Here is a 15,065-nt window from a genome sequence, read left to right on the forward strand (position 1 = left end):
TTAAAGCATTTTTCCAGCATATAAGGATCAATTTTTTGTTTCTTTCTTTTTTAGCATTCAATTTTAGGCAATGTGTTTGGAGATTCTTTTTATGACCAGCAGATGACTGCACGGCAAACAAATGCTTTGTCACACCAGGTATGTTACAAGATAAAAGTTTTATTTATGCCGCCTATATTGTGCCAACATATTCTGCATTGCTTTACAGAGCTTATGATTCACCGTCCTCATTGGAGTTCACAATCTAAATTTAATTAAACTTATTTTAAATAATTAAAAATATAGTTATTCACCCTACATTATTTAGTTAAAGGGGTACTCCGGGGAGATAAAAAAATTGTACTGTTCCTACACTCATACACTATAAAGATGATAAGGTCAGTGCAGTTTAATTTTCTTTATAACCCCTGCAATTCCATGTGCCAGAATCTGCTCCTGACCCCTCACCTCTCCGTCTGTGTCATTACATCATATACAAGTGTTAACCTCCCCCCTGTAAGGAAGAGTCACCCTGAGAATAGCAGGAGGCCAGGCTGTCCAGAGCTCCAGCCCCATGATATCTGTCTCTATTTAGTCCATGAACAGGGGGGGCTCCCTTCTAGTAACAGTCATGTCAAGAAGCAAATAGATGCTGCAACCCTCTGCTTTATGACCCATGACTGTGCAGAATGTATCCTGCCATGTGTCATACAGGGACCAGAGGCAGAGCACTACACTGATTTATTCAGTATAGCCATAGTCATAGTCCTGACTCCTGCAACTTTATCACTCTGGATTGTCAGGTGTCTCCTCAGCCTGAGGAAAGCAGTGCGTCAGCATCTGTCAGACATGGCATAAACCCCCCAGGCCCCACTGCTCTGCTCCTTATACTGTGCAACAGACATACATGGGCTTATAAAATATCTAGCTATCTATCTCTCGCACATCAAATCAAATAATAATAATGTCACGGGTGTGTCGCCACGAAGATCGTCACGATTACACAGCCTGACTTCTCGCAGCTGAGTTTTTGGTGCTTTGTGTTTTTCGGCACTGAGGGAGTTAACTCCCTCTCTCTCTGTGCTAGACGAGGTCCAGCCTCGCCCAGCTGCAATCAATGCTGCTGTAGTGAGACTCCTTCAAATGCCTGCCGGTCTGTTAGGGAAGTGTCGGTGAAAGCATTTCATGCAGACTAACAGAGCGGATTGTGGTATTTGGAGTTTCAGAGCTAAGTGTATTCGGAGTGTTTTTTCCCTTCCTCGCTTTATCATTTATCTCCTTTCCCGTTGGTGTTCCCTCTGTTGTAGTTGTGTAGTTTTTGTATGCAAGGTGGTTTTGGTTTTACCCTTGTACTGTCTCGTTCGTCTAAGTACTGAGTGTTGGCATATTATTACCTGTCCCCTTTTGTTGTGATCGGGGTCCTTCTCAGGACTAGATTACTTAGGTGCAGGGATCCTCAGGAGGTAGGGGTTACGCTGGTGGCCTGGACCTCTGTACCTTTAACAGTACCTCCAGGTAGAGGGATTAGTCAGGGCCCCAGCTTAGGGTCAGCTTAGGCCCCCTACCTCCAGTACACAGAGACAGCGTGACAAATAATCTTTATTTTTATATAGCGCCAACATATTCCGCAGCGCTTTACATACATTATCATCGCTGTCCCCATTGGGGTCTTTGGATGTAGTGTGGGAGGAAACCGGAGAACCCGGAGGAAACCCACGCGAACACAGGGAGAACATACAGTGGGTACGGAAAGTATTCAGACCCCTTTAAATTTTTCACTCTTTGTTTCATTGCAGCTATTTCGTAAATTCTAAAAAGTTCATTTTTTTTTCTCATTAAAGTACACTCTACACCCCATCTTGACTGAAAAAAGCAGAAATGTAGACATTTTTGCAAATTTATTAAAAAAGAAAAACTGAAATATCACATGGTCATAAGTATTCAGACCCTTTGCTCAGACACTCATATTTGTCACATGCTGTCCATTTCCTTGTGATCCTCCTTGAGATGGTTCTACTCCTTCATTGGAGTCCAGCTGTATTTAATTAAACTGATAGGACTTGATTTGGAAAGCCACACACCTGTCTATATAAGACCTCACAGCTCACAGTGCATGTCAGACCAAATGAGAATCATGAGCTCAAAGGAACTGCCCAAGGAGCTCAGAGAGAATTGTGGCAAGGCATAGATCTGGCCAAGGTTACAAAAGAATTTCTGCATTACTCAAGGTTCCTAAGAGCACAGTGGCCTCCATAATCCTTAAATGGAATAATTTTGGGACCACCAGAAGTCTTCTTAGACCTGGCGGTCCAGCCAAACTGAGCAATCGTGGGAGAAGAGCCTTTGTAAGAGAGGTAAAGAAGAACCCCAAGATCACTGTGGCTGAGCTCCAGAGATGCAGTAAGGAGATGGCAGAAAGTTCCACAAAGTCAACTATCACTGCAGCCCTCCACCAGTTTGGCCTTTATGGCAGAGTGGCCCCACGGAAGCCTCTCATCAGTGCAAGACATATGAAAGCCCTCATAGAGTTTGCTCAAAAACACATGAAGGACTCCCAGACTATGAGTAATAAGATTCTCGGGTCTGATGAGATGAAGATAGAACTTTTTGGTGATAATTCTAAGCGATATGTGTGGAGAAAACTAGGCACTGCTCATCACCTGCCCAATACAATCCCAACAGTGAAACATGGTGGTGGCAACATCATGCTATGGAGGTGTTTTTCAGCTGCAGGGACAGGACAACTGGTTTCAATTGAAGGAAACATGAATGCGGCCAAGTACAGAGATATCCTGGATGAAAACCTCTTCCAGAGTGCTCTGGACCTCAGACTTGGCCGAAGGTTCACCTTCCAATAAGACAGTGACCCTAAGCACACAGCTAAAATAACAAAGGAGTGGCTTCAGAACAACTCTGTGACCATTCTTGACTGACCCAGCCAGAGCCCTGACCTAAACCCGTTTGAGCATCTCTGGAGAGACCTGAAAATAGCTGTCCACCAACGTTCACCATCCAACCTGACGGAACTGGAGAGGATCTGCAAGGAAGAATGGCAGAGGATCCCCAAATCCAGGTGTGGAAACTTGTTGCATCATTTCCAAGAAGTCTCATGGCTGTATTAGCTCAAAAGGGTGTTTCTACTCAATACTGAGCAAAGGGTCTGAATACTTATGACCATGTGATATTTCAGTTTTTCTTTTTTAATAAATTTGCAAAAAATTCCACATTTCTTGTTTTTTTCAGTCAAGATGGGGTGCAGAGTGTACATTAACCCCTTAAGCCCCGAGGGTGGTTTGCACGTTAATGACCAGGCCAATTTTTACAATTCTGACCACTGTCACTTTATGAGGTAATTACTCAGGAACGCTTCAACGGATCCCCCTGATTCTGAGATTGTTTTTTCGTGACATATTGTACTTCATGATTGTGGAAAAATTTCTTCGATATCACTTGCGTTTATTTGTGAAAAAAACGGAAATTTGGCGAAAATTTTGAAAATTTTGCAATTTTCAAAATTTGAATTTTTAAGCCCTGAAATCAGAGAGATATGTCACACAAAATAGTTAATAAATAACATTTCCCATATGTCTACTTTACATCAGCACAATTTTGGAACCAAAATTTTTTTTTGTTAGGGAGCTATAAGGGTTAAAAGTTGACCAGCGATTTCTCATTTTTCCAACAAAATTTACAAAACCATTTTTTTAGGGACCACATCACATTTGAAGTCACTTTGAGAGGTCTTTATGACAGAAAATACCCAAAAGTGACACCATTCTAAAAACTGCACTCCTCAAGGTGCTCAAAACCACATTCAAGAACTTTATTAACCCTTCAGGTGCTTCACAGGAATTTTTTGAATGTGGAAGAAAAAAATGAACATTTAACTTTTTTCACAAAAATGTTACTTTAGACCCAATTTTTTTTATTTTCACAGGGGTAACAAGAAAAAATGGACCCCAAAATTTGTTGTGCAATTTCCCCTGGGCACGCACATACCCAATATTTGGGGAAAAAACACTGTTTGGGCGCACGGCAGGGCTCGGAAGGGAAGGAGCGCCATTTGACTTTTTGATTGTAAAATTTGCTTGAATAATTAGCGGACGCCATGTTGTGTTTGGAGAGCCCCTGTGTGCCCAAACTTTGGAGCTCCCCCACACGTGACCCCATTTTGGAAACTAGACCCCCCCAAGGCACCTTTCTAGATGCATAGTGAGCACTTGGAACTCTCAGGTGCTTCACAAATTGATTCATAAAAATGAAAAAGTGTTTTTTTTTTTCACTTTTTCATTTTTACGAATCAATTTGTGAAGCACCTGGGGGTTCCAAGTGCTCACTATGCATCTAGAAAGGTGCCTTGGGGGGTCTAGTTTCCAAAATGGGGTCACTTGTGGGGGAGCTCCAATGTTTGGGCACACAGGGACTCTCCAAATGCAACATGGTATCCGCTAACAAATTGAATGGAAAATCGGCTCAAATTGTTAGCGGACACCACGTTGCGTTTGGAGAGCCCCTCTGTGCCCAAACTTTGGAGCTCCCCCACAAGTGACCCCATTTTGGAAACTAGACCCCCCAAGGCACCTTTCTAGATGCATAGTGAGCACTTGGAACCCCCAGGTGCTTCACAAATTGATTCGTAAAAATGAAAAAGTGAAAAAAAAAAACACTTTTTCATTTTTATGAATCAATTTGTGAAGCACCTGGGGTTCCAAGTGCTCACTATGAATCTAGATAGGTGCCTTGGGGGGTCTAGTTTCCAAAATGGGGTCACTTGTGGGGGAGCTTCAATGTTTGGGCACACAGGGACTCTCCAAACGCAACATGGCGTCCGCTAACAATTTGAGACGATTTTCCATTCAATTTGTTAGCGGACACCATGTCGCGTTTGGAGAGCCCGTGATGTGCCTAAACAGTGGAGCTCCCCCACAAGTGTCCCCATTTTGGAAACTATACCCCTCAAGGATTTTATTAAGGTATATAGTGAACATTTTGAACCCAGAGGTACAGCACAGAATTTGTTTACATTAGGTCATCATATTGAATAAGTTGTCATTATTCTTGAGCGCAAGTGCTCGCTACTTGAGTTTGCATCGGGTACTCAGGTATGCACCATGTACAGCGTGTGCTCGAGTGACATGCTCGAGTCCCTGCTCCGCATGTTTCACGGTTATTAGACACCCAAAAAAAACCATGCGGGGATCGCTTGTGCATGGCAGGCAATCCCCGTAAAGTTTTTTTGGGCCGCGAAGCAGAGACTCGAGCATGTCACTCAAATACCCACGATACTCAATGCATACCAGAGCACCCGATGCAAACTCAAGTAGCGAGCACTTGCGCTCAACACTAGTCGCCATATCGTCATCTTTTTTTCTTACTTTTGAAAAAAATCCCAACCCCAGCCCTAGCCCCAGCACAACCCTAGCCCCAGCACAACCCTAGCCCCAGCACAACCCTAGCCCAATCCTAACCCAAGAGTTTATTTTTGACGCCGTTCCTTGTGCGGTATAAGTGATTAGACGACTTTATTCTTCAGGTCGGTGTGATTACAGCAATGCCCGAATCATATGGGGTTTTTATGACTGACAGCTGTCACACACTAAAAGACGCATTTTTTGTAAAATCTAGTTTTTGCATCGCCATATTTTGAGAGCTATAATTTTTCCAGATTTTGGCAGACAGTCATGTGACGGCTCGTTTTTTGCGGGATGACTTGACGTTGTTATTGGTCCCATTTTCAGGCACGTGACATTTTTTGATCGCTTTCTATTCCGATTTTTGGGAGGCAGAATAAACAAAAACCAACAATTCGGGAATTGTTTTTTTTCTTTTTTTTATTCTGTTCCGCGTGTGGTAAAATTGATGAGGTAGCTTTATTCTTCGGGTCAGTACGTTTACAGCGGTACCACATTTGTATCATTTTTCTATGTTTTGACGCTTATACACAATAAAAGCTATTTTATAGAAAAAAATATTTTTTAGCATCGCTTTATTCTGAGAGCTATAACTTTTTTATTTTTCGGCTGATGGAGCTGTATGGCAGCTTGTTTTTTGTGGGACGAGATGACGTTTTCAGCGGTACCATTTTTATTTATATGCGTCTTTTTGATCGCGTGTTATTCCACTTTTTGTTTCGCGGTATGGTGATAAAGCATTGTTTTTTGCTTCGTTTTTTTTTTTTTTTTTTTACCGTGTTCACTGAAGGGGTTAACTAGTGGGACAGTTTTATAGGTCAGGTTGTTCCGGACGTGGCGATACCAAATATGTGTACTTTTATTGTTGTTTTTTTTTTTATATAATAATATTTATTGATGGGTACATTATATTTTTATTTTTGGTGGATTATTTTTTTTATATTTTTGCAATTTTTTTTTTTTTTTTTTCCCACTTTCAGACAGTTTATACACTTTATTACTTTGTCCCACTTTATTACTTTCACTTTTTTTTTCTCTGATCGCCTGCATGGCATAGGAATGCAGCACCATTCCTATGCCATGCAGGCTGTCAGCGGTGCACAGTGTGAAGATTGTTTGGAGATGCACTGCGCATGTCCAAACAATCTTCCTGCTGTCTGGTGACCCGGATGTTGTCATGACGACATCGGGTCGTCATGGCAACACCCGGAAAGCCTTTGCAGACTGCGCTGGAAGCCGTTAGAGGAGGTGAGTATCGGCGATCACCTCCCCTTGCCCCTGCAATGCCGCGATCGACTTCGATCGCAGCATCGCAGGGGTTAATGTGCTGGGAGCGGTGCAGGACCGCTCCCTGCACATAGTACCGGGTGTCAGCTGTGACAATCAGCTGACACCCGGCGGCGATCGCGCCCGCACAGCCTGTGTGCGCGCGCGCGATCGCGATGACGTACTAATACGGGTCTGGCTCTTAAGTCCCAGGGCACAGACGCGTATTAGTACGTCAGATGTTGTTAAGGGGTTAATGAGGAAAAAAGAACTTTTTAGAATTTACCAAATGGCTGCAATGAAACAAAGAGTGAAAAATTTAAAGGTCCTTGCAGATGTTGTCTTTGGTGAGATTTGAACCCAGGACCCCAGTGTTGCAAGGCTGCAGTGCTAACCACTGAGCCACTGTGCTGGACTTTATTAGCAGGACTAAGTACATGTTAGCATTGCCAAAGCAAGTGGTAAAATAATGGGGGGATGGGGATAGGGACACATCCAGGGTAGGGTATTTGGGTCCATGACATATCAAGCTCCTCTTAGTCTGTGGCAGGCACTGACATATTGCGCTGCTATGGCCGCTGCACTTTCCTCTTCCCCTAGTAGTATAGGCAGTTAGTCTTCCTCCTCCATGGAGGTGAAGTCTGGGAGGAGATCGGACAGTCCCATGAAGTGAGTGTCCCTCACTGCGGAGTATTTGGAGCAGTCCAGCAAGAAGTGAGTCTCATCCTCCACGGCCTCCTGGGGGCACTGCTGGCTGAGTCTGGGCTCTTGGGGCATGTAATTCGGTCGGTGCCATCTGGATTCGATGAGTAGGCCATGGGCGCTCAGTCTGTACCGGCTCAGGATCTGTTGCTCTTTGGGGTTTGCAAGTTTCTCTAGATATGGGGCCCGTTTGTATTCCCTCTGTAGGTTCTGGTATATCATCAGTTTCTGTGATTTGTTAATGTCGTTCCTCCAGATGCTGAGATATTCCTCTTTGCCTTTTTGTACCGTTTCCGGATTTCCCCTTTTATCAGGCCACGAAGGTTGGTGGCTTGGTCAGGATGGTTTGGGGTGATTTGTGTTGGGGGGCTTCATTCTCCTAGGGCTTCCTGGTGTTGCAAGGCTTTGTGATGGTAGGAGTTGGGACTACTACTTTGTAGATGAGCCTTGAATGATAGTGCCTTCTTCTGGATCACAAGGTGTAGCGGGAATCTGCCCAGCGCTGCTCGGCAGGCGCTGTTTTATGTGCTCCGATGGACTTGGAGGAGGTGTTTGCAGAACTCTAGGTGGAATATTTCTGTTGGTCCAGCATCCCACTTTGACCAGTTTGGGTACGAGACTGGACCCCAGACTTCTCTGCTATACACAAGGATTGGGGCAATGATGGTATCAACGATTTTTAGCCAGACTGTTACAGGTGCTTTGAGGTGGTACATGTCTTCTGACGGCATGGAAGGCTTTGCACGCCTTATCTTTCAGCCACTGTATGGCTTGCTTAAAACTCCTTGATTGGCTGAGTTCTAGGCCCAGGTAGGTGTACTTGTTGGTTTCTGTAAGTAGACAGCTGTCTATTATTTAGGGGGAATGGCCTGCTGGTTTCTGCTTTCTTTTCTGAAACACCATGATATTAGTTTTCTTCCGGTTGATTGGCAGTGCCCTTTGTTTGTGGTACTGAAGGTGTCTAGGATTTTCAGATTATCCTGGAGGCCTTTCTCAGTTGGTGATATCAGCACGAAGTCATCAGCATAGAGCAGAAATTTCACCTCTGTGTCATGGAGGGTGAGTCCTTGTGCTGAGGAGGACTCCAGAGCCACCGCCAGTTCATTGATGTAAATGTTAAAGAGCCTTGGACTGAGGCTGCTGCCCTGTCGCACTCCTCGGCTCTGTTGGAAATAGGCTATCCTCCTTCCATTTACCCTCACGCTGTAGCTGTTCTCAGTGTAGGCGCTTCGGATTGCATCATATGTTTTGCCTCCTATTCCGCTCCCCAGCAGTTTTAGGAATAGCCCTGGGTGTCGCACTGAGTCGAATGCCTTTTTGAAGTCCACAAAACAGGCAGAGATCCTCCAATACTTTGTATTGTGGACATGGTTCTTGAGGCTGTGCAGGGTGTAGATGTGGTCGGTGGTGCGGTGGGTTGTCAGGAAACCTGCTTGGCTTCTGCTGAGGACGTTGTGTTAGGTGAGGAAGGTGAGGATCCTCTTATTCAGGACGCAGTTGAAGAGTTTCCCCAGGTTACTGCTGACACATATTCTTCGGTTGTTTTTTGGGTCGTACTTGTCCCCGTTTTTGTGTATCGGGGTTATGAGTCCTTGGTTCCAGTTTTAGGGAAAGTCGCCAGCCTGCAGTACAATATTAAATAGTTTTGCTATCACAGCCTAGATGTCTGGCGGGCTGTATTTCAGCATTTCTGGGAGGAACCCATCTGGGCCGCTGGCTTTTTTACCTTTTATCAGTGATCCTTTCTGTTATGTCTGGCAATGTAAGTGGTGTGTCCAGAGGGTTTTGGAAATATTACAATTTTTCCTCCATATCCTTCAGTTGGCACAAATAGAGCTTGTGAACAGAGTTCAGGTCTTCACTTGGGATGTCTTTGTAAAGGTCCTTGAAGTACTGGAGCCAGATGTTGCCTCTCTGAATGTGGGGGTTGTTGCTTTTTTGGTCGGATCCTAGGTGGTTCCATAGTTCCCAAAAGTTGTTGTCTTCAAGGGCATCTTGTAGTTGGAGGAGTTTGGTGGAAATGTGTTTTTGCTTTTTCTTTTTGAGGATTGATTTGTAATTTTGTTGTATGGTGAGGTAGGCTTCTCTCAGAGTGGGGTTGTTTGGGTTTCTGTGTTTTTTGTTTGAGGCCATTCTTAGGGCCTTCCTTATAACTTTACATTCCTTGTCAAATAAGTTATTGGGATTTTGCTTATTCTGCCCTTTGTTGTTGTATCTTTTCAGGTCTTACATTTCTGCCATGGCATAGAGTATGTCGTTAAGGTCCCTTACTGCTAGGTGTACTCCTTCTGGGTTAAGTTCATACACATTATTATGAAAGCGTTGGAGCTTATCCTTGATCTCTGGCCTGTTGATGCCATTTCTATATTTTACGGCCGACATCTTGGACCATTTGAAGGATGGAGGCAAGCTAAAGAGGCCGGTCTGCTGCGGAGTTTGTAAGTGTGATTTGTTTGTGGATTTAATGTATAGGAGCAGTTGGTTGTGGTCTGACAGATGTGTTTGTAGGGTGACTATAAAGGCGCCAATCCTTGTAGGGTCCATATCTGTGATGGCATAGTCTATCACGCTGCTGCCAACATGGGAGTTTAGGGTGTGTCTTCCCAATGAGTTTCACTTGGTGCGGCCGTTAAGGATACAAAGTTCAAGGCTTCGGCATAGGTTCAACAGTGTTCTGCCACTTTTATTAACAGTGCCATCATAGCTCTCGGTGTGCACTGGGTTGTCACAGTCTGTTTCTGCTCCGAATATATAGACGTTTCCTTCAGGTCAGGTAGTCTCTCTCCTTTCCCGTTCTGACATTGAGTTTTCCGTAGATGAGAACATTTCCCAGAGTCTGGAAGTGGGCAGATTCGATCTGTAGGGTCTCAAAACTGTCTGGGTTGAAGTTTGGAGAGTCTGGAGGAACTACATATGCTGCACAAAGGTGGATATCTGCCCAAGAAGTGAGGATGGAGTGGCTTATTCTTACCCAGATGTGGCTGTCTCCTCTCTTCACTGCTCTGATAAGTTCATGAAGCTCCTCTTTGTACCATACTAATATTCATTCTGAGCTCCGGTCCTGTTTGATATTTTTGTTTTTCAGGGAAGGGACAGAGAATTCCCTGTATCCAGTGGGGACAAGGGATTCATTTTCTGCTTTAGGCCATGTTTCCAGGAGGATCTGTGCATCGATATTTTTCAGTCTTTGACTGAAGTCTGGGTCGTCTGTCTTACGTCCAAAGACTGAGGTGCTCAGGCCCTGGATGTTCCAGCTACTAATGATTAGAGGTGGCATTGTATGGCTATATACCTTGTAATGAGCTGCCCTGCATAGGACAATTTGTGTTGCTGACTGGTGACCATGTTATAGGCAATTGGTCCAGTCGCATGAGTTATTTGCTCAGAGAGCTTAGCATGGTCTTTCTCTCCTCCATGTCACTGTTCTGCTTTACTCTGTGTGGCATGGGTGGTGTCTTCCACGGTTTGTCTCTCTCATGGCCTAATTTTGGGTACAGGTTCCAGTTACCCTTGCTGAGCATATTCAGTTTTAGGTCGATTTGTTCGCAGTGCTCTTTCTACAGGTTTTTGGTTCATGCTTGTATCATGTCCTAAGACTCTGTTGAGCACCATGTCTTTGAGTTTTTTGGCCAGAAGGCTGACTACTAAATTGTTCAGATGTTTATCATCATACTGGTGATGGAGGTTTATGGTTGGATGTCTGGCGTCGAGGTGATCTTGGCTGCTAGCTCTCTGTTGATGTCTTGTGTGATGTGTTTAGGAACATCTTTTCTTGGCAGCAGAGATGACAGGATGATCTTACAGCCAGGGTCTTCTGTTGTATGGTCTTTGCTAGCTGGCCCAATTGTCCTGCTACTTGCTGGTGTTGGTCCTGGAGGTTGTTGGTGTCTGTATGTATTATGATGTGGTTTGGGTCGGTGAAATATGGATTACTGATTACGGCTGTTGCTTATTCTATGGTTGAGCAGCGGATTTTGGAAACCCTTTTACCTGGGAAGAGTCGCCTTGTGTTAAAGTATTTTCCATTGGAGTCTATAATCAGGACTGTATCCGGACGTTGTGATTGGCTGCTTCCGTGTGGTCTTTTGTATGCGTTGTGCTTACTGCTCTGTCGTCTTGTAGTGGCCTGCTGTCATTCTAGGTTTGGAGTTTTTATAATTTTTGCTCTGGCCCACCCTGGATTTATTGGTTATTTTCTGCTTTGCTCCCGATATTTAGGCAGTTAAGTTATTGGTGTTGTGGCTGTTGACTCTCATTTTGTGTGCACTGCTCTTCTTCCCTGGGTCCCCCTCCTGAGTTAGGGGTGGTGTCTGGCTCTTTAGCTTTGCTATCTCTCCTGTTAGTTTTGCATTTTCTTGCTGCAGTTCATATAGTTCATGTTTGATTTCCTGCACGACCAATACACACTTCAGTCTGGTTGTCTCTGCATCTGTGTGGTCATTTGTTTTTCTTTGGAGTTGCTCCTTAAAAAGTATGAAGTCCCTCTCCAGCTGTGGCAGGCAATCTCTGAGGGTCTCCAGTGAAGAGGGTGCATCATTAGGGCTTTGGGCAGCAGGGGGATCTCTGGTGGTTCTCTTTGTAGAGGTGGGGCCTTTGCTATTCCTACATGCTGGCCTTACTTCTTTGTGTTTGAGCCTTGACCTTAACATGGGGAAAATTTTTCTCAAACGAATGAAGATTGTACTCATTGCCCTGTATGACTATTTTGCCAGAGTGGTATAGATTAATGGTGAATGTGACGTCGACATTTTCTGGGTCTTTTATTCTGATTTGATGGCCCCTGTTGATGCCACATTTTATAATGTTTTTATAGTGTTTCCACAAGGCTGTGTGCCATGCGCAGGGCTGCTCGCTATTGAAGAGGACATTTGTCTTTTTCTTATATTCCTCCTTAAGAGTAAAGTCAGCAAAGAGGTTTTCTGTTTTTTGTCTGATGGTGGATTGTTTTGTGGTCTTTCTTGCACTAATTCTCTTGTGACCTCTTGGATATGTTCTCTCCATGACACCTGTGTCCCTGCTGTCTGTTGTGGCTATAGTACTGATCTCTATGCTGGGCTCAGTTACAGGGCTGGAATTTTCAGTGTCCAAAATAATAATAATAATCTTTATTTTTATATAGCGCTAACATATTCTGCAGCACTTAACATACATAATCATCGCTGTCCCCATTGGGGTTAACAATCTGCATTCCCTATCAGTATGTCTTTGGAGTGTGGGAGGAAACCAGAGAACCTGGGGGAAACCCACAGAAACAGAGGGAGAACACACAAACTCCTTACAGATGTTGTCCTTGGTGGGATTTGAACCCAGGACCCCAGCGCTGCAAGGCTGCAGTGCTAACCACTGAGCCACTGTGCTGCCCAATATGTGATTTCTTTCCATATTTTCTATTGGGTTTGGTCTCTATAGGGATTCTATAGGGTTTGGAGATGCAGAGCGATGTAGCAGGGTGGCCTTACCTCTTCAGGCTCGGCTCTGGGGTCAGTCAGATTTGATATTCTCTGCTGTTTGCAGCCTGTCCAGTTCTATTGGTGTAGTTCTTACTTGTCATCTAAAATCCTCTTTTATCCTGATTTCTTTGTTTCTTTCTTGGGTGTGTTTCAGTCCTGCTCGCTTCTGCCTTCCATTGAGCTGTTATTTTCCAGGTTTTGCCTTACAGGTTGCTCATTACAAGGTATAAGTTGATAAAATCTCAGGAGCTCATGTTGAGTGCTGCTAACTCCTGGGAATCGTGGGCGGGATTATCTCTCTCTCTATAATAGAGACAGATATCATGGGGCTGGAGCTCTGGACAGCCTGGCCTCCTGCTATTCTCAGGGTGACTCTTCCTTACAGGGGGGAGGTTAACACTTGTATATGATGTAATGACACAGACGGAGAGGTGAGGGGTCAGGAGCAGATTCTGGCACATGGAATTGCAGGGGTTATAAAAATAATAGAAGTGCACTGACCATCTCATCTTTATAGTGTATGAGGGCAGGAAGAGTACAAAAAAATGTTATCTCCCCGGAGTACCCCTTTAACATTCATTATTAAATGTAACCAGTTGGTATTGAATTATTCATAGCACATTCAGGCATTTACTGCATTTAAAAAAAACATTTGCATTTTATATTAAGTTCACATCTAAGATTAAAATGTAATTTTGTTAAGTAGGTCTAATCTTCTTGACATACCACTAGTTTCCTTGTTTGTTTTTTTTTGCTCAACCAGAAATTGGAAGGGAAAATTTATGACGCTCATGAACAAGGTTGTAGAACTGTTGGTAAGGTATTTTTACCTCAGCATTTGTAAACCAAAACCATAAGTGGAACAAGCAGAAGAATTATAATAGAAACACATCACCACTTCTGTATTTATCACCCACTCCTGGTTTTGGCTTACAAATATTGACGCAAAATACTGATCAAATAGTGAATGTGTGCACATGTGCTAACTGCATGGGTTGCAGATTGTGTACCAATTTTCTGACTTTCATATTAATCTGCGAAGCAATTAACCTTGGATTTATGGTTAACTATCCTGCCAGAGTTTACTTTAAAAAAAACTCTTCAGTTCAGTCCTTTTATTGGCCATGGCATAGTTTTTGCTATTTCTTCTGTTTTTATAGAGGTTCTTTCATTTCTAGACTAAACCGTACATGCTGCCTCTTATATTTTAAAGGGAACCTGACACTTGATACATGCTGCCCAATCCGTAGGCCGCATGTATCAGGTACTGGCTGCCCAATTTCAGCCATATACACTACTGACAAAAAGTGAGAGATATTTGGCTTTCGGGCAAAATTTTCAGAATGAACCTAAAATCCATTCTAACTTTTTCAGGTGAACTTAATGTGACTGTCTCTAAGCTTTTGAATGCACATGTCCAACTGTTTAATGTTTCAGTACTTTTTGCACAACTTGCTGTTCTCTAACAAGGAGCTTAATAGCAAAATTCATAACCGGTGTTTGATCAATGAATCAGCCAATACATTTTTGGGGTTCAAACTACTTTTGGTATTTAAACAGTCCTCCACATAATGCTGTTCAGATTTTAACATCATGAGACCAAGATGACACCTAACAATTAATGAACAGTACCTCACCATTGTGAGGCTTCAAGCAGGATGTTCTCAGACGGAAGGGGCCACTTAGCTGAGAGTGTCACTGAGTGTCATCAGCAAGTTGCAACAGAGATACAGAGAGACTGGAGGAGTCACAGAGAGGCAGAGAAGTGGACATCCTTTGGCCACATCCCACACTGATGACCGCTTCATTGTGAACAATGCCCTTAGGAACCGGATGATGAATGCCACACAACTCCAGGCACATTTAAGGGAGGTGAGGGCCACCCAAGAATCACGTCACACCATTCAAAACCGTTACCATCTGCGTGGTCTTTGTGCTAGATGACCTGCAAGGGTACTTGACGGCACCACCAGGCACAGGTGTCAGTCTTGCTGGACGAGTTACGAGTGGGCCTCAGTGCTGTTAACTGATGAAAGTCGATTCACACCGAGCAGAAATGATGGCCGCCAATGATCTTGGAGATGTCAAAGAGAGCGCTATGCATCAGTCACTGTTGTCACCAGACGAGTCCTTGGTGGTGGTGGTGCTACAGTGTGGGCAGGTGTGTCTAGTCATTACAGAACTGCCCTACACTTTGAGAATGGTAAAGTGACAACCCCCTACTACTTGAATAACATCATTAATCCAGTCATTGCGC

General features: G+C 43.9%; 1 protein-coding gene across 4 annotated transcripts in view; it reads left to right on the forward strand.

Moving 5' to 3' along the window:
- The window catches only part of CRTC1 (CREB regulated transcription coactivator 1), a 581,448-nt gene that overhangs the window by 505,145 nt on the left and 61,238 nt on the right, over nt 1-15,065 (forward strand). For 3 of the 4 annotated variants that reach the window (XM_073684981.1, XM_073684990.1, XM_073685008.1), the window contains one exon: nt 55-138. The exons of the other annotated variant lie outside the window; for it this stretch is intronic. In XM_073684981.1, coding sequence (XP_073541082.1) covers nt 55-138 — 84 coding nt within the window. The remainder of the gene's footprint in view (nt 1-54; nt 139-15,065) is intronic. 4 annotated transcript variants of the gene reach the window in all.

The sequence above is a fragment of the Phyllobates terribilis genome, unplaced genomic scaffold (genome assembly GCF_046119375.1).
Source record: "Phyllobates terribilis strain yellow unplaced genomic scaffold, ASM4611937v1 Scaffold_1__5_contigs__length_1240528914, whole genome shotgun sequence".
Classification (NCBI taxonomy): domain Eukaryota; kingdom Metazoa; phylum Chordata; class Amphibia; order Anura; family Dendrobatidae; genus Phyllobates; species Phyllobates terribilis.